At 38.1% G+C, this 21,480-nt stretch overlaps 1 protein-coding gene across 1 annotated transcript in view; it reads right to left on the bottom strand.

Moving 5' to 3' along the window:
* Nucleotides 1–3,563: 3,563 nt before the first annotated feature.
* The window catches only part of HAAO (3-hydroxyanthranilate 3,4-dioxygenase), a 34,959-nt gene continuing 17,042 nt past the window's right edge, over nucleotides 3,564–21,480 (bottom strand). Inside the window, exons 5-10 of the mRNA XM_074168502.1 lie at nucleotides 20,546–20,635; nucleotides 19,781–19,824; nucleotides 8,739–8,884; nucleotides 7,475–7,543; nucleotides 6,233–6,315; nucleotides 3,564–4,819 (exon numbers count right to left, since the gene is read on the bottom strand). Coding sequence (XP_074024603.1) covers nucleotides 4,741–4,819; nucleotides 6,233–6,315; nucleotides 7,475–7,543; nucleotides 8,739–8,884; nucleotides 19,781–19,824; nucleotides 20,546–20,635 — 511 coding nt within the window. The 3' untranslated portion in view covers nucleotides 3,564–4,740. The remainder of the gene's footprint in view (nucleotides 4,820–6,232; nucleotides 6,316–7,474; nucleotides 7,544–8,738; nucleotides 8,885–19,780; nucleotides 19,825–20,545; nucleotides 20,636–21,480) is intronic.

The following is a 21,480-nucleotide window of genomic DNA, read 5'->3' as shown; positions in this document are numbered from 1 at the left end:
TGCTGTTGATCTGTAATACATTTACTACGTGATCTGTGAGGGTCATTGTTTTCCTCTTGTAGTTCTCTTGGAACCACAAAAGTGTTTTGCATAAAGTTGCTTTTTATAGGTCTTATTTCAATATTATAGAAACAGCTGGTGAAGATTAAGCTTTATTTACTGTAGCAGGATTATTTCTCTTTTTTTAAGTATTATGATTATTTCAATCAATACTAGTTGTTTTGAACTGGTGCTAATGTATAACGTAAGCTTGCTAATCAACATATCTTTGTTATTTTCTCATATTTCAACTCTTAATAAGGAGGAATATAAAGAGACACTATCAATTTATTACCATAATTCATGTAAATCAGCATAGCTCAAAATAAGAACATAAGTACACTATCAGGTCAGACCTGCCTAGCCTAGCGGCAATAGGAGACATTAAATAATTTAAATATTTTTGATCTATATTGCTAATTTACATGAAGTGAAAGACTGTGAGATGTAAGTTACTGGCTCAATTTTAAGTACTATAATAATGCTTATATCGCTCATTATACCATTTAAATGATATAATAATAGAAGTCAAAATATATCACAGAATTATATGGGTTTGGAAGGGACCTCTGGAGATCATCTAGTCCAAGCCCCCTGCCAGAGCAGGATCACCTGGAGTAGGTTGCACAGGATAGTGTCCAGGCAGGTTTTGAATGTCTCCAGAGACAGAGACTCCACCACCTGTCTGGGCAGCCTGCTCCAGTGCTCTGCCACCCTCAAAGTAATGAAGTTCCTCCTCATGTTTAGGTGGAACTTCCTATGTTCCATTTTGTGCCCGTTACCTCTTGTCCTGTCACTGGGGACTGCTGAAAAAAGAGTGGCCCCATCCTCCTGACACCCACCCTTTAACTATTTGTAAGCATTGATAAGATCTTACATATATCAATAGTTTAAAAGGAGTGTTTTATCTTTTTCTTCACAAAACTTACCAGTTTTCTCACTAAGATTAAACATTTTAAAGGCACTGAATAATGATAGCCTCTCCTGATAATTTACTTGAGAGCTGTCAGGATTGGGCTGCATCAGCTTTTCCCATTTGAAGTGAAGGGGAATGCTCCTGCTGACTTCCAGGATAGGTGAGACTCTGGATGCTTGTAGGTAGACTCAAACTCCTTTGTGTGTGTTTTGAAGCTTTCAATTCAGCTCCAGCTTGTGATACTGGACAATCCTGCACGTATCTAAGGTAATAATTAATTTATGAAGCGTGGTGCAGGTATAGCTTCTGGTCTGTGTAGGCTTTATTGTAATACTGCTTAGAAATATATATTTTTATAAAGGCTTTGCTTTTGAGTCTTGGAGAAACAGCGAGCAACAGATGGACTGTCTATGCAAGTCTGTAATATGAGGTTAGCACAATCCTGCCAAAATGTAAGAAGTTTATTAAGTAAGAGGTGACACAATATTTGTACAATTCAGATGGAAAATGGGTGCCAAAATCAGGGTGCAGGTACACCCTGTATAGAAAGAACTGTAAAGAAAAAGTCCTGTATATGCATACGACGTGGTTTTGTGCTGGTGCATTGTCAAGGACACGCACGAACAAGCACCTTGTCAACAGGAGTGCATTAGGGCACTTTGCACACAACATGCCTAAGCCTCTGCCACTGACCTGAGTCTGAAATCCTTCTTAGAATCATAGAATGGTTAGAGTTGGAAGGGACCTTAAAGATCATCGAGTTCCAACCCCCCTGCCGTGGGCAGGGACACCTCCACTAGACCAGGTTGCTCAAAGCCCCATCCAGCCTGGCCTTGAACACTTCCAGGGATGGGGCATCAGCAACTTCCCTGGGCAACCTGTTCCAGTGCTTCACCACCCTCACAGTAAAGAATTTCTTCCTAATATCTAATCTAAATCTCCCCTCTTCCAATTTAAAACCATTACCCCTTGTCCTGTCACTACATCTCCTGACAGAGAGTCCCTCTCCGGCTCTCCTGTAGGCTCCCTTCAGATATTGGAAGGCTGCTATGAGGTCTCCCGGAGCCTTCTCTTCTCCAGGCTGAACAGCCCCAGCTCTCTCAGCCTGTCCTCATAGGTGACGTGCTCCATCCCTCTGATCATCTTCGTGGCCCTCCGCTGGACCTGTTCCAACAGGTCCATGTCCTAATGAGGTCCATGTTCTTTATGAGGGAAGATTGGTATTGGAGTCCCCAGACTGTGATCCCAACAACTCTAGTGCAAAAGTATCTACTGTGCTGACCAAACGTACATAGAAACAGCTAAAAGGACCCCAAGAACCAAACTTGCATCTGGCCAACTTCCGCATGGGCAGAGGAGCATGGGTGCATCTAATTGTAAAAGTACCATTGTTGGGACAGTTTACAATATATATAATACAGAGGATGAATAAAGCACCTGGAAAAGATTCACTTACTGATAGGAGCCCCCTGGAACTATTTGAAGGCTTGGAAAAAGAGAAGTTGCATGTTTCTAAATCACAGTGGTTGCATCATGGAAGGAATACATGACAAGTTCTCTCTCTGTGCTCTAATTTGTCCTCTGGCTATCAAATAATTATTGAATTGGGGCAGGGAGGCAGACAGAGAAACACAACAACTGAAATAATTCTCAAAAGAGATACTATAATACAAAATTTCCCCAGTACTTGGTATCTAGGACTTTTTATAAATCTCCTCATGCTGGTTTGATCCTAATTCTCAGGCATATTTATGGGACTGGACACCTCTTACCTAATCTTTAGACAACAGTGGCTCCTCAACAGAAGTTACCTGACGACCTGCTCAGCCCTGGTTTCTGAGCTCTGGCAGTGGCAGAACTGCAGCTGACAGAGCTACGGCTTAATGCTTCCGATCTGGTTCTTGCTCTGATTTGAGGCACCTAGCACAGGACTTGGGTAGAATTCAGGGGTTCAAGCACAGTTTGTGATAAAAGGGCTTCAGCACAAATACAGTTTGAGTGGAGCCTTTATTTTAAATCCTTAAGTCTCTAAAACTGGGAGAGAGGTGCCTTATTTTTTATTCTGAAATTTCCATGGCTCACAGTGTCTCTTGATGGGTAAAGAGCTGTTGATTATTCTGGATGTTGTTCTACATGTTGCTGTGTTTTATCCACTTATCGTTCAGAGTGAAATATAGAAACATTTCTGTGATATGAAGTAAATCCATAGCTAGCACTGCAGTGGTTCCCCTGTAACCGGTGCACTAAAAATGTAAGAGTTTGGTACCCTAGATCCCTCAACCACAGATGTTCACTCAAGGAGCTGGCGATTCTACAGACACGCCAATACGGATGTTAATCAGATCAATGACTCCTTTGTTCAAAGGGAGTGTTATAACTCCTTTTCATGTGTGATAGCTGGTACCCAAAATAGCCTTAAAGACTGGGCTCAATTTCTTAAATTAGGTCCCCTGTTATTAGGAGGATGTAGCAAAATCCTGCTGTATGCTCTACTAGAAAAGCTAGTAGACTTAAATATAAGTTACAGATTAAAGCCAAGCCATCTGAGTCTTTCTTATCAGAAGAATGAACACTTGGAAAAAAAAAAAAACCACAACCAAACCCACATATGACATCTCAGTTTAATGAGCTTTGTAGGCGAGAGATATATTAAAGAAATATTTTCTGACCTTAACTAGAATTACAAAAAAAAATTGTAAAGAAATTGTAACTCCTTGCTTTCTCAAACATATAATTGATAATACCTGCAGATGTTTAAGTAACTTGATTTCTGATGCTAGTAATGTCAAGGACAATAAAAAAACCAAAACAACCCCCCCTCTGGAGAGTTCCTGGAATAAAAGCAGGAAAAGATAATTTGACACTTGTTATTTCTGCAAGAAATAAATCTCATTGTTCAAAAAGAATTAGCACTTAGTCGAAACTGATTATAATAACTTTTCTGCTCCCTCGTCTTCCAACATACTTAAGCTACTTTGACTTGAGATTTCTGCTGCACAGGAACATCCATGACCCTGGTGCTCCTGTGTTAGTCATGTTGCTGTGCTATGTTCTTGATAGTGTAGTGCATGGACAGCATCCAGCATGGTATGTGTGGCATCCTACTGATAACTATGATTGATACTGCATTGCTGGATTTGGTAAAATCATAATAAACTACCTGAAGCAAGTATGGTACTGCTTCCCCCTTTACTAATGCACCTTCCTCTCTTTCACAAAGCTCTGACATCCTCAAGCAGTGCAGCAGATTGTTTTGGTTTTTAAAGGGCCTTTTAGCCAAAGATCTCAGAAGGTCTGTGAGCTACTGCCAATAAAGTTCTCTTACTGTGTAACTAACATTATACACAATTTATTTCAAATGACAAAACTGAGACAAAGAAATTAAGACTGCTCCCTAAGTACGCGTAACAGTAACTGTCCTATCTCATCTTCTATACCTTATGACAGAGACCTGCATTTGAAAGCATTTAACATATTCTACGTAGTATCATATATATTATTATATAAGTAATCCTGGTACTTGAATCTCGTTTAATTTTCTTTCAAATGAGAACTATTGTTCTGTTTGTGTTTTTTTAAAAAAAATTACTGATTGTAGATTTTGGTGAAACTTCAACTACTTGGGGGGAAAAAAGTTTTAATTTGGCACAGCACTTGACTCCACTTAATTTAGTGTAATCACTGTGTTAGACTACTCAAATTTCCAGGTATTCCAACTAAAAGATCATTAAGATAATGCAAGTAGGTTAAAACTAAGTTATCATCAAAGTCAGTGGGCACAGGAGCTAGGTATAAGGCTGCTTGCGTTTTGGATCCTGAGCAATGCAAAGAGCAACACATTCTTCTGCTCTCTTCCAGCAGTACCTGAAAAAATAGAAAAAGAGATGATCTGATATGTGTGTGGGGGGAACCACAGACTCAAACCAACAACTGAAAACTGATTCTACTGAAAAGTAGGGGAAAACAAACAGGTTCTGTTCTGATTACCCTTGTTCTCTTTCCATATTGGTATATCTTGTGATATTTCAGGTAATTACTCTTCACCATCACTAATATAACCCAAACATCGTGACATGGTGGAGAAGAACTTATATCTACTTATGGATGAGCCAAGGGGAAAGGCATCTATTCTGATTTCAGTGATGTGAGGACTGAAACAGAATCACCTCAGTACAGATATTATTTTAATGAAACAAGTATCTATGAATTCAATAGTACTTTTCTTGTGGTCATCACTTTTGTATTAGCTGTTTCTGTGCCAGTTGCAGAGATGGCCAGAGATCAATCCCTGTGCAATAGTGACATATACAATAAAAGGTGCCTGCTGTACAGATCTCATAAACGTCTTAATCCAATATGAGCTGTGCTGGTAGATCTCTACACGTGCATCATGCCATGGTTTTGAAACACATGCTCATTGACTAGACTGCAGGACTGGGAATTAATTTAAGATAAGTGATTTCACATAAGCGGTGGAAGTAATGGTGAAGGGGGGAGGTGACTACACGTTCGAATCAGGTGCAGAGAACAGTTCTGTGCGCAGCTGGATGGTTTCAGCTCTTTCATGAAATGTTTTCAGTGCTGTACAAAAGGTGTACAAGAGTGCTGTACTGTTTATTAGATTTCTCCTGTAGGAAAGAAGGTTAGTTTTATCATCTGCTTATAATCTGTTGCATTGCATTACCAGTGAGTATACATCTTCTTTATGGTGGGCACTTTCATCAGCTTATGCCGTGCTTCAAGACTTGGCAACTACTTCCCACTCTTTCTGGAAACTATTTTCACTGCCTTTTTTTTTGTTGGTTATTTTGGTTTTTTCCTTTACATATATCACCTGTGATCAAGATTATGAAACAGCCATATGCATCCTACACCAGGAAGAGAGCTGTGTTTGTAATCTGAACCCCAAACCTTGCTCCATTCATGTTGATTAAGCCTGGTCTGAAGCATAGAGGATCTGCTGTGATTACTGATTGGTGTATTTGTGCCATCTACCTTTATGCATCGTCCTTTTGAAGGCTGCTTTTTCTTGGTAGTGCTTTTATTTTTTATTTTCCCCAGCTTCAATAGTAAGAGGTGAACTAGAATGAACGTCTGGCTTTGTTTCCTCCTGAAGAGACTTCTGCCCTGAGAAATAATGGAGGCTATTGCAAATCCTGCGTTCACAGATGTGTGTTTCTGCACCAGCTGATCCCCAGACTGGGGACTGAATACACAGAATTTATGTTGTTGGAAACTGCAAAATCACGCATTGAACCACTGTTCATCTCTACTCACATAGACTGGGCTCGGACAAGCAGGCTGTCACCAGCAGACAGAGTCAGGGTTTTACCATCCATGGTAACAGTCGATGAGCCCTCCTGAAGGGACAGAACAGATAATCAGTTTTTAATTTTCCATGGCCTGTCACTAGCAGAAGAAGATGCTGCAGGTAAGTGTGGAAATCTTTCCTACTGAAAAAGCACTTCAAACTTGCTCTGTTTCTTGAGGCCTAGCTAAATATTCAGCTCACCTTCCCTCTTTGACACTATTAGCATCAATAAAAACATGCTTCGTGGTTCATTGTTCCCCATTGTAAGGCAACAACCCATTGCTTGACTCTTGGGAGCACACTGCTACCAATCTAACCTAGCAACCTGCCAGTTGGTACAGCTCTGGAAATTAGAGATAACTTCCTGGAGTACTTCAAATTCCTCTTCTACTTTTCTGATTCCTAGTATCTTAAGTCTTGAAAAGCAGTTCACAAGTCAGCAGGGAGCTGACAGAAATTGCTAACAGGAGTCCATCCGCGCTGGAATGGACTCGTCATTATCTTGTCAAGCAGAGGTGCCAAGTTCCTGCCAGTGACAAGGTCTTGATTGCATAGGCTGCTGTAAGTTGCAGTGTAAACAAATGCCTTTCAAGATTATTATGTCTTTTAATTAGTATTTCATACTCCCTATGAATTTCAACAGAACAGGAACTGATAGAAATATCTGCCTCCCTGACTTGTGTAAATGAAAACTAGCTTTTCTCTGTTTTTTCCCTTGGGCTGCAAATGTTTCCTAGAAGCCAGCTGAATGAAGGGCAACTGCATTACTTACCACTGTGCTTTAGTATAAACAAGTTCTCAGACTTTTTTATTAGCTCATTCTACCTGATTCTAGTTTGACTTCAGTAGGAGGAGAATGCTTCAAGGCAGAAGTAATAGGTGATGCTTTTTTATCACTTGGAGGCAATCTGATGTATTTGCAGGATATACCCTAGGTAGGTTATATTAAAATCCTCCACTGAGACATGATGGAGGATGCTGGTATCTCTGTCATCAACATACAAGATGACGAAAAAGAGAGACTATTTCTATGGTGGCAGTAGTCTACAGTTATTTTTCATGATAGTTTGAAGCTGAAGGGTGGTGCCTGTTGATGAGAAGGAAGGTAATAATTTTAATTTCTGTTGCTGGTGCTAGAATGCTTTTCTACTGTTCAGTCTGAACTGAAACATGCACACATTGGTTAACAAGTGTGAATTGCCACATACCAGCTGCCATATCCAGATATCTGAATTCTTTTTACTTTTCTCAGTTGTTCCTGGTCCATAAGCTATAACCTTTAAAAAAAAAAAAAGAGAGAAAATAAGCAGAAGAAAAGTAACAGCTTCATCCCAGTGACCAAAGTGTACATATTCATCTTCCTACAGCATTAAAAACATTCTATTTTTACAGAAAAATATTCATACCATCCATGGTAACAGTTGATAAGCCCTCCTGAAGGGACAGAACAGATAACCATTTTTACAGACATTAAAATTCACATTACGTTTGGTATTCTCATATTGATTCCTACTGATAAAACGGGAACTGATCACACCTGCCATTCCTTATGCTCCTCTGCATCCTCACTTATCTATTCCTTCTGCCTCCTCCCACTCTTAGCTTTGCATCTATATCCTTCCTGCTTCTGTTCTTGGAACAGGCGCTTCCTCCTCATGAACTCTGGGCCCTGTCAAGAGCCTGTTGAAGTAGAAAAGATTCCTCCATTAACATTAGAAAAGCTGCGGATTGGACCTTATTTTTCTCATTATCTGCCCTTTCTGTGTTCTTCCTGACAACCCCACAATCTCTGTCACTTTGCTGTCAAACGTATTGGATTCTTCAGAGTGCGACTCCAAGTAACCCAGGGAAAGAATATGTTTTGTAAACTATCATGCACACAGCACAGATATCAAACAGCTTCAAAATGACAGCTTCATTTACACCCAAGCTAGACTGTGTTTGACTAAATTGAGTAGTACAATGCTTTAGCACAACCCAGGCTCTCTGGTGCTGTCCAGTTCTCCTTGTTTTCACAACTGAGATTTGAGGGGGAGCAAAACAGTGTATTTACACATCCAGATTAGATTTGGCACCAAAGATGCTGTTCAAACATATAGGGAAGCTGAGCGCATTTGTGACTAGTATTTGCATCAAGCTGGTTTTTCTCATTTAGGAAATGTGGATTGATAGGAGAGTGGAGAGAATGAGCTGTTTAAATCCTAAAGGAAATTAATGAAAATAAGGTTCAGGTTGATTGGGCAAATGGAAGTATCTGAGCTAGGAAGCCTCTGTCCTGCGCTGGTCAAATCAATGGATGAGGACAGGCGCTTCGCAAGGGCAGGGCTGGCTAAGACCGAATTGTTCTGTAGGGGCGCATAATTTTCTCTGCTAACTACATATTGCTGGATTCACCCAGTCTGAACAGTAGGCACCTATTATCTGTACCTTTATAAATATCTCCATCTTTCAGAGAAATTAGACCCCTCCTACCTCTGTTTCAAAGTTATCTCCAAACATACTCAAGGATTTCTTCTGTTTTATTTCCCCACGATGATCATTTAACCAGCCTTGGAAGGAAAATGGCTCCATAACAGAAGTGGAATTTAGTGGGAAAGGTGTTTCTTTCAGGAGTTCATCTGTAAGCAAGGCAGAGGGCTATCAGTGATGCTTGCTTCCCTTAATCTTTGTGAATGTTCTGCTGTTGTTTACAGCTTGAAGGGTTCAATTTACAGATATTATCTAGTTAAAAGTGAGCTGTAACAGTAAACAGTTCTATGGTCGTTATCAGCACCTCTTACTTGAAGTTGTAAGATGCATGTATTATTTGTGTAGCTTTATGGAGTCGCTTCTTTGAAGCTGTTGTCAGAACTGTTGTGCATCCACACTTGTTAAAAATGCATTCAAATGGTATGCAGTAGACTACCTACTTCTTGCTGGCATATTCTTCATTCTTTTTCAGACCAGCTTTTGCACTGGTAAAATCTGATATATATCATCTCTGAGCCTTTGCTGAGTCACCCCTTACATATTCCCATATAAGCAGAATTAGGCCTATAGAACCAGTTTACAACTTTAACATAGTTGTAGTACTGGCTTTTATGTTTCTTCTCCCTTATGTGTTTTTAAATACACCGACCACAGTGAAGCAAACAGGTTATCACAACCTCAAATTTAATAAAATTCCTTTTTTGTGGTGTTCCTGGGGTTGTAGCTGGATTTAATTTCCAATATTTCTCTCTCATAATTGATTTGATTTAAAATAGCTGGAGGACCAAATGCAGTTTTAGTGTAGCTGGTGAAATTCAAGATTTGTGCTGTGTGTTGCTGGGTATATGAAATTAGTTTGTTATTTATCAGCTCACAGTGAAATGCAGAGACAGTACAAAAACGTTGGTGGTCTGAAGTAGTTTGTTCTGAGATGCCATGGGGGAACACCCATAAAGTAATTTCAAGTAATAATGCCAAATGGATGCTGGAAAAACTCACTAGAAGGCTGTCTCCCAAATGCATCGAGGTAATAAACTTGCAGCCAAATCTTAGTCTTGGTACTAGTAATAGAGTAGGTCTTTTTAAAGTAGTAATGTATTCATTTTGCAGTGTTGTTCTGGTTCTTTTCTAAAGCTGTGTTTCACTGCTCAGCAGTGTTTTGAATGTATCATTTCAGTTTTTCATGGAAGGCCATTTCGTATGCGGCCTTTGAACAATAGGTGAGAAGGTCAGTGGATCCAAGGGATAGCAGTGCACTGAATAAGCTACTGCTGCCAGAAGGATCATAATAACCACCAAGTATCTACGTCTATCTCCAGACAATCTGGATGGGGATGCTAAACCTTTTATTGTGGAAACAGGTTTTGACATTCAAATTTCTTCTCCATTATACTAAATTAAATGGAAGAATTCAACATGCTTCTGCAAATTATTTGTCTCAGCAATGCCTCTTTCAGGAAATACTGAAAGCAATCTGAAGAAATTTGCAGCAAAAGAAGGAATTTTTTTTGTTTGAAAGCTTTTTGCCTTTAAGCTTTTTTTTTTTTTTTTTTTTTTAAAAAAAAGCATCCTACGTTTACAGTATTTAACTCAAATACTAACACACTTTTATTGAAAAGCCAGCTCCTCTGGAGAAATTAAGAAGCACCAGAAGGAAAAAGGAAAATCTTTACATTAGATTTATTCTAATCTGGGACTGGACACATTAACAAGATTTAGTCTGAATTCTGTAGTTTCTTGTTTGGTAACACTAAAAAGCAGTATTAGGGTCATTGGTGATTTATTTTCACATCTCAATATGTTTGATCTTTTTGTTTTCTTAATTTTCACAGGTACATCAAACTTACTTTGGAAGTAATTAGGAGTACATATACACTTTGTCCTCAAATTATGGATATGGTCAACTTTAGCTGTATTGGAAAGTTGGTTTTTTGCTAGGGTGAGATACAAAATAAAGGTCTAAAATATTATGGTATATATTCACACACAGCAGAGAAGAAGAAAACATTAAGACATCTTATCAGAAGGTACTCAGTGCAATTAGTATGCAAATAGATTTTTTTGAATTATTTTGTTTCATTAATAGTAGTAATCTTTACCTTCTAAAGTAATATGAAGTTGATAGAGGTTTTTTCTCTTATCAGAATAAAACAGGTCGCTCTTGAATTTTGAAAATTCGCTTGGAATACAAGTTACACATTTGTAGGGCTTTCTACTAAAATGCATGTCCTAGTTGAGCTAGGTTTTTAAAAAAACAAAACAAAAAAACCCCCACAAAACAAAACCAAACCCACAACATAACAAACAACCAACCTCCCCCCCGCCCCCCCCCCCAAACTGATATATAGCACCCGATGGGGCAAGACACACATACTGAGATGCCATGTGTATCCTACTCAGCTCAAAGGGATGTATCTTCTCCACAGGTTAAGAATTCTGGCATCAAGGTAACAAGTAAGTTCAGAATTCATATGCTGGAGAACGAATAGCAAAAAGCCGAGTCTCTAGGGTGGGCACTGTGATGTTTTGGGCAAGCAGAACTATGAATGTTCCCCACGAGCTGCAAGGAATTTGGGGTTGTAGAAAAAAGCCAAAGTACTTGTTTGTTTTGAGCAAGAACCAACACAAATCTAACAATGAAAAATAACTATAAACTTCTAAGTTTGTAGCTTAACTTCTATGACTTATTTCTCATAAACATAATCTTGCTTGTTTTCCTCTTTCTAGTGATTTCTGACTCCAGCTGTCCTGATCAACAGGGACAACACTCATGGGACAACAGTGAACAGTGACCTATGCATGCTTAGGGCCAATGTAAGGTGCAATATCCTCCTACACTTACTACGGAGCACTGTCGTTTCTTGCTTGTGATGCACAGGCACTTTCTAACAGTTTCATTTACTTCCAAGTAAAGGTGGACTTTATTTATTTATTTAGACTTTAAGTTCCTCAGGACAAGAGCTGTCTTTTGACACTTGTCCTGTCAGTGTGCCCTGGTCTGTGATGGGTTTTAGCTTATTACTAATTTTGATGTTAATGACACTTGCCCAGTGATAGCACAACAGCCTTTGAAAACTGTCTGGACAAAAAGAACTTTTAGCGTGATCCAGTACAATGACTTATGTCCCTGCTCATTGCAGGGCGGGGGTGGACTAGATGACCTTTGAAGGTCCCTTCCAACTTAAACCATTCTATGATTTGATTACCTGTTACTGCAGCACAAATAAGAGAGCGCTGTGATGATGAAGCATATGACATACGTCTGACATTACTAATAGCCTACTTGACTGAGTCCTCATTTAACCCTGATACTTATCCCTCACATGATGCTGAAAGCTGCAAGTGCCCTAGTGCTTGTGAACTTGAGCTAATGAGCTACAGCGAGCGGGATCCAATATTTTGTGATCACACACATACCAGAGTTGAAGCCTGGTGCTTCCAAAGGAACTGAGTGTTTCTTATCAGGCTAATGGCTTATATTTGCATAAATTTCTGCTTTAGCCTGTACACTAGCTTTCAACAATATCTCAGGAAGTGTGAGTTGGTGTGTTTCTGGAGTTTTTAGGTTCTAGTAATACTGTGAGACAAGGAGACAACATGTTTAACGACTAAAGAGTAAAAACATGCCAGCAAAATGCAAGAAGATAGCAATTCGAAGCTAGTCAGCTAAAAGTCTTGTGTATTTACCTTCAAGTGATGTATCACTAAGTGGAACATCAAATCTAATATTTTCTTACATGTTCAGGAGATCCATTTAAATAGTTCAACAGTAAAGTCCATTTTTGTAGATCATTACTATTAAATATTCATATCACAGCAATGTGTTCTTTATGGGTTTTATAACTCTTTTCAGCTTTAAATTAGAATGTGGTGATATCAAGTGAAGCTGAAACATACATCATGTTTACCGAAGGAGTTTGTAAATATTTTAAAAAGGAAATTACAGGTTTTAGAAGTTGATTTCAGTTAAATAATAGAGACTGTACCGAGACTGAGAATATGAAGCTGTGCAAAAATGAAGAGAACAGCTTGCAAGAAAGCAGCCAGTAAGCATACAAGTAGTTACAGCCTCAACAGAGACCACCTAAGGAAGAGTTTGAACTTCCTGGGAGCACTGTACTTCTGATAGCAATAAAGAGGACAGGCAAAAAGAGGACTGCCACTGGCCTACCAGGTGTACGTGGGGTGTACTTCCTTACCCCAAGCTCACATGCTACATGGAAGCTCCTCCTTCCCTACCCCAGTGACATGCCTAAGCTTTCCTGTCAAGAAATCAGACCATCTCATTCCCACAGAGTGTTTCTTGAGTCCTGCTATCCCTGAGCTCTTCCCATAGCTCTCTTGCAGACCTTGTTTCTTTGAGATTTGTTGCAAAGGAAAAGAGCAATAAGGCACATAAAATACAATATATTGAGACTGTGTCGACTGTGAAACTGATTACATTTTTTCAGTGACATGCCATCCTCCACTTCTAGGCAGCACACTCTAGGTGGAACAATCTTTGAATCTTTAAATCACCTTTTATATTCTAACTAATTATGAAAGCCCCTCCATCCTGAGTCACTGTGCTGCCTGAGAAACAGTCCATCTCTGCGTGCTGTGGCATCATCTCCACAGAAGGATGTGAGAAAGTCTCTTAAAAACGGTGTCTCCCTCTACAAAAGCAGAAGACATCCTTACCCAAAGTGGAGTAGTCAGATCCTCTTTGTTTTATAATCCTTTAACAGAGAATAAAATGGTCCAGACTAGGGATAAAGAACTCACAAGTTATTTTAGAATTACATATTCATTTATTTCTGTCTGCTTTTTAATTACCCTTTCTAACTCTTAAAGAATACAGTTTGCAGCATTTCATGTATTGCTGGCCAATGCCAGTGATAATCTATACTCTAGGATGCTTTTCTCATATGTGCCTACCTAATTCCTATGAAAACTCTGCTTTATTCTTAATGTTAACAGAAATGTCAATGAGACTACTAGGAGTTTAACACCTCTCCAAATAAAACCCGTGGACTGAAGGACATACTTTCAGGCACCTGTGTTTGAAAAAAATAAGCAGTTAGCTCATTCCATATAAAAATCCAGAGTGAAAGCACTGACTGACTGAGTACTTTGGGGGCAGTTGGTTCATTTCACTGTTGTTGAGTATAGATGCAGAAACATTCAGCTGAAAATGCAGCACTCACTTGGTGTAATCATACCTTTACCTCTGTAACTGTATTTGTTTTTGTAGCATGCCCTGAGAATTGGCATGACTGCTAATTTATGACTTCTCCCTGTAATTACATCTAGGCACATTTTTCTTCATGTCATTAAATCTATGCTGGAAACTAAACAACAATTTTAATTTTTTTGTCCTAATTGAAACAAAGAAGTTTGATGAAAGCTTTGAAAAATATTTTTGTAATAAAGAAATATAGCCTTTTCAAAAGGTGGTATCACCGGCCAGAAGGAAGGGAATAAATTAGAACAAGAAATTGCAAGATTTAGGCCACAATTCTGTTTAAAGGTTCTTCATGATATAGCTACATCATTGTAATTAAGAATGACAAATTGTACTGAGAAATACTGAGCATTGTTCCAATCCTAAAATCAAGAATCTTAATTTTCATTTCTGAATCTGGCTTTTATATGACTGGGTATTTCATTAATCATCTTTGTGCGTAACTTCTGCTTCTACAGAATAGGATATTTCATTATAACAAGCATTGTGAGACCTCACTACATTTGTGAGATAAGGATTTGTCCAGCATGCGTGAGCTATTACTACTAAGCTGCCTTTGAAACACTAGTGAAAATGTCAGACTGACTCCATTAGTGAGTCTTCTGTTTCCAATGTTGCTGGCTGGGGAGTATTTAAGAGTGTAAGGAAGAAAGAACCTGCCTTATTAGAGAAGACGTACCTGCTGTGAAACTGCTCTGAGCTTTAGAACTCTCAAAAATATTAGGGTTTTTTTCCCGCTAAAGTCTGAATAGAAAACAACTCTATAAGGCATTTCTTCCAATTTCCCTGATAGGTTTATTATATATATTATGTACTAAAGGTCAGTAGTGGCTTGGTTCCTATAGTGAAGCATTAGGAGAGCTCCTGGAGATTACAGTTTATGTTCTGCCTCTCATTGAGGAGGCTCAGCTGAGAATATTGTGGCAGAAGCAGATTTTGTCCTGGAGCATTTTTTTGGATTTTGCTTGGTGAATGTTGTCATTAGCAGTTCTAGACTCTGGGAGCCTAATGAACTTCTTGGAGCATTCCTGGCTCCAGAGAATGTGCAGCCCACAGTCCTAGCTTTTGGATGATATGTTGTAGTTTGGGATTAAGAAGTTTGGTAGAAGTTTTCATATGGCAAATTATAGCAACCATACTGCGGACACTGTAATTCTACTTTACTTGCATATTAAATGTTGCTGACTTAGGTTGGTTCACGTGAGCTCTTCATTTCCAGTACTGGCTACATACTCAGTAGGCACTGGTGTGGTGTGGAAAGTTGTTAAATATTAAGGGAGGGGAAATGGATGAAGCCAGTGAGAGGTTGCTGTTGGTTATACAGGATTGGACATGTATATTAGATTATTCTATTCCCTTCTTACGCCAGTGTACTTTTTGCAGTTCAGGTAGGCTTCAGGAGAGAGATGAACATCACTTTAGGTAAGATGCGATAAAGATGAACAGTGTATTTATGTGGGCATCTTTGCCAGAATAGAGACAATGAGGATGATATGAAAAAGCAGTAGATTCAAGTTGTTGATATAAGTTATAGAGACAGTGTCTTGGAGAATTGTACAATTACTAGACAGTTAAAAATGGTTGAGTCTCTGTGTTGGTTTGCATACTGTTATGTGCTGGTGACCTCCTGATGGCTGTTTACAAAATAAATTCCCTAGACAAACACTCCTTAATATCTAACTGCTCATATGTTGTTTCTTTTAATATAAGTACTCAAAGTAGAAAGAATCAAGATATTCTAGAGGGAGCAGTCTATCTAGATATGCTGGGAGTCCTTAAAAGATGAGAGAAAAGAGAATCAAATATTCAGTTTTCTAAAGAGCTTCATAGCAAATAAGTATTTCCAAAATCATCATTCTTATTTAAAAAAAAAAACCCACAGTGATAGTATCTTTAGAATTATTTCAATGTGCCTACAACAGAAAGACACAAATATTTATACAGTTATTTTAAGTTCAAAAGAATGGCCCTATATTTGCTTTAGTGTAAATGAAGACAGAATTTCTCTCTGTCCCTGTTTTTATTTTTCTGAGGTAGTTTTGATTGAATTAATATTACCTACTAGCCAATTATCTTTATTCTTTAGCTTTTTCTTATTTTCAGTTATTAACACACTTCTCTTTCGATCTGCTTGTTTGTATACATCAGTGAAACAAGACTGAACAGCAAATACTCTCTACAGAGGTTGCACTGGATTAGCTACATGGGATGACAGTACAGAAGCTGATTTTTATAGTGCTGAGCTCACCCTTAGAACTTGCCTAATAGCTGTACTGAAACCAGAAAACATTTGCCCTGGGCTGTATGGTGTTCCTACTCCAACTAACTGAAGAAAGCACCCAAGTTCCTCATGCTCGTTCAGATCCTTCGGTTTTGGCTGTTCTGAATCACAAGCATAGAACTGTGCTGTGTTCTAATGATACTAACCTGATTTAAAGAACAGACTGTAAATTTCCCTAGATAGCCCTAGAAGCAATGAAAGTTTTGCTTATGAAGTCACTACAGGACAGGTATTTGTATTTAATATCTGTATTTCCACTGACAATAAAGCTTGTATGGGAATTAAAATTTCATTGATAATTAGAAGTAGATTAATTAATTTGAGTAAACAAAAATCTGACATTCTTCCTACACCGTTAATGTTCTTAAAGATCATTTTTAAACAAGCCTAACTTAGGAAAAGTCTTTTCTTGCACTTTTCCCCATCAAATTTCACATAAAAGAAGTCTGGTTTATTTCAGTGAGCATGGCAGGATAAGCTTTTCAACTTCTGGATACTTTTGTGAGCAATATTCAGCCATCATGGTTTATTACAACTGGCGTTCGTCTGTCTGAACGGTCTCTTGTCCTCTTGACTATAAAATTGGGATGAAATAGAAACCTTGAGAGAATCTTGCTGCCAGTCTGATTGAACTGAAAGTAGCAAGAGTTGTTTTAATAACCGTGATTTCTTCTGTCAAAAAATTGTGTAAAGTAAACCAAATCAACCTATCTTGAGTGTTGCATGTTTAGATTATATCCTAAATATATTCACCCTTATTGATAAAAGGAGGGGGGAAGTTTTCTTGGGCTTTATTTCTACACATGGTAACAAAAGAAGCTAATAATTCAGTATAAAACAGTTCCAGGGAAGATGTCTGAAGGAAGGATTGCATACAAATGTTTCTGATTGTATTTCACCTGATGATATTTGAGTCCCTCTTCTAAAAATGTATCTTTTTAATAGCTACTGCTGCCTCTTGATATACTCTGAGTACCTTGCTTTCAGAGGGACTTGCCCTAGTGTTGGCTGTGCCAGAAACCATAAATAAATCAAGAAAAAGTCTGGACTTAAGGCTTTTTTTTTGGTGTGTGCGTGTGGTGTTCTTTTTTAAAGCAAGTGTTGCTTGATTGGTTCCATTTATAGCTTTCCTCTATGAGTGAGCTGCAATCAAGGGTTTCTTTCAAGATGTTTTTCTTAAATTTTATTCCATTTCTCTCTAAAAAGGGAAGGCATTAGTTCTCGCTTATGTAGAGATGAACCTGAGAGTGCTTCAGCTGGCGCTTTTAAGCTGAGAGGATTCTGGATTTTCAGAAGAGAAACTGAAAGAGGCTAAAACCCAGCCCTCTGCATAGGTCAGCTGAAATCTTGTTAAAATGTGCTTCGACTGAAACATCATAAGAAACTGGTGGTAGCTTGTTACGTTACAAGTGTCACTGCTGGTGTTGAATTCTACTTCTTAAGAAAAAAAAAAAAAAAAGAGTTGTTCAGGGAATAAATCCAAAGCATTATTTGTCTATCAATTGTGTATGCCTCCAGAAGGAATATATTACCAGCTTACTCATAGCTAATTCAAACTTTATTTATTTATTTATTTATTTTTTAACACAAGCCTCACTGACAGTTACAGGAGCTGCTAGCTAAAACTTCCATAACTAAAAATCCAGGGTATTTTCCTCATGTATAAGACTTTGAGCTTCTTATTATCCATGAGAACTGAAAATTGGAAAAAAGGAACTGTACCCCAGGCTGAAAGGCTGCCTTGTAACTTTGACTGTTTTGTGCTTACAGCAGGAGTTAAGCCAAGAGCATTTCAAATACTTTTGTCTTGATTTAGCAGTTAATCCAAGAGGAGAATCCATTCAGGGGAAAAAGAGCTCTGAGCAAACTAACTACATTTACTTGCTTTATTTTTGTTTTTTTATCTTTAATGCAAGTCTGTCATGCCTTTTGGCCTTTCTACAGCTTTTGAATAAATTACAAGGAGAAAGCTTCTGTACTGGATTTATCAATAACAATTTCTCAGAGTTCTATGTTTAAAAAAAGTTTCAAGATGCATCATAGCTTCTGATTGATTGTCAGGTTTGTTCTTTAGCTCTAATCTTCTGCAAAAATATTAACAATATAAATCTTTAATGTTCTTTTTTTCTGCACTGATATAATTTCTTTGTTACTGACATACAAGCTCTTAGCTCAGACTAGTGAGGGATGCTTATTGGAAATCACTGTATTGAACAAGGATAGTATGTGTGAGATTATATTTTTTTTATTACAGCAGCATCTAGAGGCTTCATCTGAAATTATATTTCCTCTGCTAGACACTGCATGAACACAGTGAGAGACAGTACCTGTCCTACCTACCCTTCCACAAAAAAGACCCAAATAAATCACCAACACCCAAGCATGTCACACAAGTGACATGTTCAAATTAAAAAAAGATCAAATTAAAATAACCACATTTTGATGGTGCATATAAAGAAAAGTAAGATCTTGGCGAAGACAGCATTTTGTTTGTAAGAAACACAGAGCCTTTTTCTGAGAAGTACATTTCAGAGTCAAAGAACCAATGCTAAAAGCTGGTTCAGCTGCAAAGCCTTTCAGGCAGGGCTTCTGGCTGGCTTACTATTTCCTGCGGCTTGGAAGGTTGCTATCCCATACAGAACGACTCTTCTGTGAACTTTTCATTTTGGTGACAATGATCTAGTTTACTATTTTTAAGAAAGATGATGTTCATGAAAAAAAAAAAATCCCTGATTTTAGGATTTGAGTAAGAACTTTGTTCAATTATTGATTGAGATGTCAGGCAGTGACAGTTTTATGGTGACTGTCAAGCTGAGAAATGGGATAGATGTAGAAATAATGTTTCATTAGAACTTTTGTCTCTGATAGAGCAATTCATAAAAATTGTCTGTCTTAAGACATTTGGGAATGAATATGGAGATTAAGGACAACTGGTTGGTTCCAAAAACTTCTTAGAGAGGGCAACTAAAATTTAACTTATGGCAAGAGCTATCGAATTTCATTTATGGGTGTGGCTGAAGGACGACATTCAAGTTTGTCATGTAGTTGTAAGAGTAGCACAGCTGGGTATTACGGCTGTGCATGTGCACCTGTGCACCTGAGCCATAAACTTCCTGGCTGGTGCAGGATGTCCCCCAGTCAGTAATCTGCGTAGGTGAGATAACAGACTGATTTGAAACAACAAACCTATTAGAGCGATGGAATTGACTGAACTAGTGGCCTTCACAACAGTATTTGGCTAACTGGCGCAGGAACTCTCCAGGTGGGAATGGCAGGCTGTCCTGGAGATCCCACCGGCAGCTCCTGCTGTGCTTATGCTGATTTGTATGTGCCCATGTGTCAATTAAGAACCTGGCAATGTCATGGAGACTTTCTAGGTAGTTCCTGAGGTTGGGCTAATGAAAGGAATTACTCGCCAACGTAACTTTCATTTACATAATCGGAAAGAAAAACAGAAACTTAGTCATTTGATGTGGAGAGAGTCATTACTGTTCAATCAGATACAATAATTGTTCTAATTCTGAAACTAATTTTCATTACCTGGATTTGGTTTTCCAGTTTGATATTGCCTTGAATTGAAAAACCTGGAATAATAAACATTTAAAACAAGTAGAAAGTCATGTTCATGTTCTGCAGGTTAACAAAGACTAGGCAATAATACTGGCCATTAAGCTTTGTGCTGAGAATGGATGTGCCAGATCCTCAGCTGCTATCACATGCATTCAACAGGGCTATATCTGTTTTATCGACAGAGGGTTTGTCTGAAAATCCTCCAAAATTCATGTCACCAAACAATTGCCTTGTTCACCTTTAGCAACCATTTAACAAATTAATTAGTCAATTGATGATATTCACATATTTCCTCAAAAGCACCTCTCTACCAAATTTGCCACAGTCCTGATTATTCATGAATAATATTGATTAAAAGTACTTAGATTAAAGCATGAGTGAAAAAAAAACTAAGGCGATTTAGTGTTTTACCTAGTTAACCTAGCATCAGTTCAGTGTTAATTTTTTATTCAATTCTTTTTGCACTTAGCAGCAATGTGTTTTTACTTGTTTAAAAATTATGTTCCAGATAGATGTGAGGAACACTTGATTTTTTTTTATTTTTTTTTTTAAATCCGATTTAATGTTTGGGGTATACAAGATATAATTAAAAATTTGTAGAGCAGCAATTAATTTTTAACAAGTCTATATAAAATGTAGCATAAACAGAAAATTTACTATGTAAGTCACAGACAGATGAAGATCTATTAGATAATTTTAACTGTTCTTTTAAGATTTACACAGAAAAAAACTTACTCTTGAATTATTGGTATAAGTTGAGTGCCAAGATCTTCACAGTGAAACCATTTTTCAAAGAGGACATTAGTTGTATCTCCAACGTAGTATCTGACCAAGTGAAAAAAAGTTAGTCAATCATTTTATTAACTAACTGATCAGGCAGTTTCAGTCTTTTCAAGAAAATAGCTTCATGAAGTGTATAACAGTGTGTTATTCTCAAGCCTGGTGTATTTTATGCTGAAGAACGGTTATTTAGGGAAACTTTGTGTTTCCTCGATTATCTTGATTGGTGGGTGGGGTGTTCGAACTTCGATCAAGGGCCTTTGAGTTTTGTTGCTCAACGACAGATAAGTCACCAAATTCCTTATGCAAACTTTCCAGATTTAATCCCAGAAACTGATTGGTGCCTTGGGAGCAATAGCTCTCGCTTTGGATGTAGTTACTACAGAAATAACTGGCCCCAAATGCCATTTCCAGTAACTATGTCCATGCAGCTACAAGATAAATGCCCATATTTAAGAGAGTTGGCTCGCATCTTTCCCATGCATGGACTGATAAAAATACAAGGGGGTTTATAGATTTGTTTGCAAAAAAAAATGGTTTTCAGCTGCGTACATTTGGGAAGTGTTATTTAGCTCACCCCTTTGAAGAGGGACTTAATGCTTAGAATCATAGAACAGTTTGGGTTAGAAGGGATCTTAAAGATCATCTAGTTCCAGATCATCTGCCTCCCTTGCATTATTTTATATCTTAACAAATAAATAAATAAATTGTGCTGAGATCAATAGGTTAAGGTTGCTGTAATCTATGGAACGGCAAGTACAGAATTTACATACAGATTTTAAAAAGGCTGCATGGGATGTAAAGGGAGTGATGCTCCAGTACAGTCACGCATATTGCGACTGATTGTAAATAGGTCCTGTGTGTCCTTTGGGTTATAGTCACTGGAATGT

Source organism: Numenius arquata, chromosome 2 (assembly GCF_964106895.1).
Source record: "Numenius arquata chromosome 2, bNumArq3.hap1.1, whole genome shotgun sequence".
Taxonomy (NCBI): Eukaryota; Metazoa; Chordata; class Aves; order Charadriiformes; family Scolopacidae; genus Numenius; species Numenius arquata.
Note: the sequence above shows the minus strand (reverse complement) of the source record. Positions and strands in the feature narration are given on the sequence as shown.